Source organism: Sinocyclocheilus grahami, unplaced genomic scaffold (assembly GCF_001515645.1).
Source record: "Sinocyclocheilus grahami isolate Dianchi unplaced genomic scaffold, SAMN03320097.WGS_v1.1 scaffold150.1, whole genome shotgun sequence".
Classification (NCBI taxonomy): Eukaryota; Metazoa; Chordata; class Actinopteri; order Cypriniformes; family Cyprinidae; genus Sinocyclocheilus; species Sinocyclocheilus grahami.
In genome coordinates this window covers 2,177-3,038 of record NW_015505329.1, presented here as the reverse complement: position 1 = coordinate 3,038, position 862 = coordinate 2,177, and the positions used below count along the sequence as shown (strand labels likewise).

Sequence of the window (862 nt, the reverse complement as noted above, 5' to 3'; positions counted from 1 at the left end):
AATTAATTAAAATGTAATCATTTAAATAAATAAATAAACCACCTATATAATATAAAATAATAAATAAAAAAATGTAATACATTTCTATAAAATAAAAAAATAAAACACCTTTTAAAGTGATGTCTATTGTATAGATATATCTAATAAAAATCAAATCAATGTGGGTCTGATTTACAGCAATATGTTAATTGCGAGAAGTAATTACACTGTGAAATTTAAGTTAACAATAGTAGCAACAGTCACAAATTCAATGCAAGAATGCTCATGCAATCATAACTTCAAAACAATATAATTCATCAACACACCGAAAAATGACCGCAAAAGAAATCAATAGAAATAAAAATAAAAAAACACCTTAAGTTGTCAAACCAATACTTACCTTTTTGAAAACATGTCATACTCTTGTAATACAACTAGAAGATGCTCCACAACAGACAGCTCTCCGATCTTCTCCTTGCATTCTTGACTAAATGAGAAGTGGGATTATTGATTCAAATCCATCATGCTCATGCAATTGCTGTAGATATATATTTCTCATGAAATAAAAGCACCTTTCAGCCAGTGTGGTGAGAGCCAGGAGAGATCCTAAAACCACACTACTGTCCCGCGTAGAGAGCAGCTTCACGAGCGTCTGTGCAAACCAAAAATTATTTACTGTAAATCAGTGTCATTTCAGTATATCTGATATACTATTATAGTTTGTTAATTCGATTTTATTTTTAGTTTTCAGTTTTAATAATTTTGTTGAGTGTTTGTCAATTGTATTCACTTTTTATGTCTATAGAGTCACTATCACACTATCAGTGTAAATTTAGTATTTGCCATACAATTATATTTTTATTTTTCATTTTATTTGTAAAGT

General features: G+C 28.4%; 1 protein-coding gene across 1 annotated transcript in view; it reads right to left on the bottom strand.

Annotated features, from left to right (window-relative positions):
* The window catches only part of LOC107592161 (NIMA-related kinase 10), a gene marked incomplete at its 5' end in the record, with an annotated part of 18,081 nt that overhangs the window by 15,226 nt on the left and 1,993 nt on the right, over positions 1–862 (bottom strand). The window contains 2 exons of the mRNA XM_016281563.1: positions 380–466; positions 552–631. Coding sequence (XP_016137049.1) covers positions 380–466; positions 552–631 — 167 coding nt within the window. The remainder of the gene's footprint in view (positions 1–379; positions 467–551; positions 632–862) is intronic.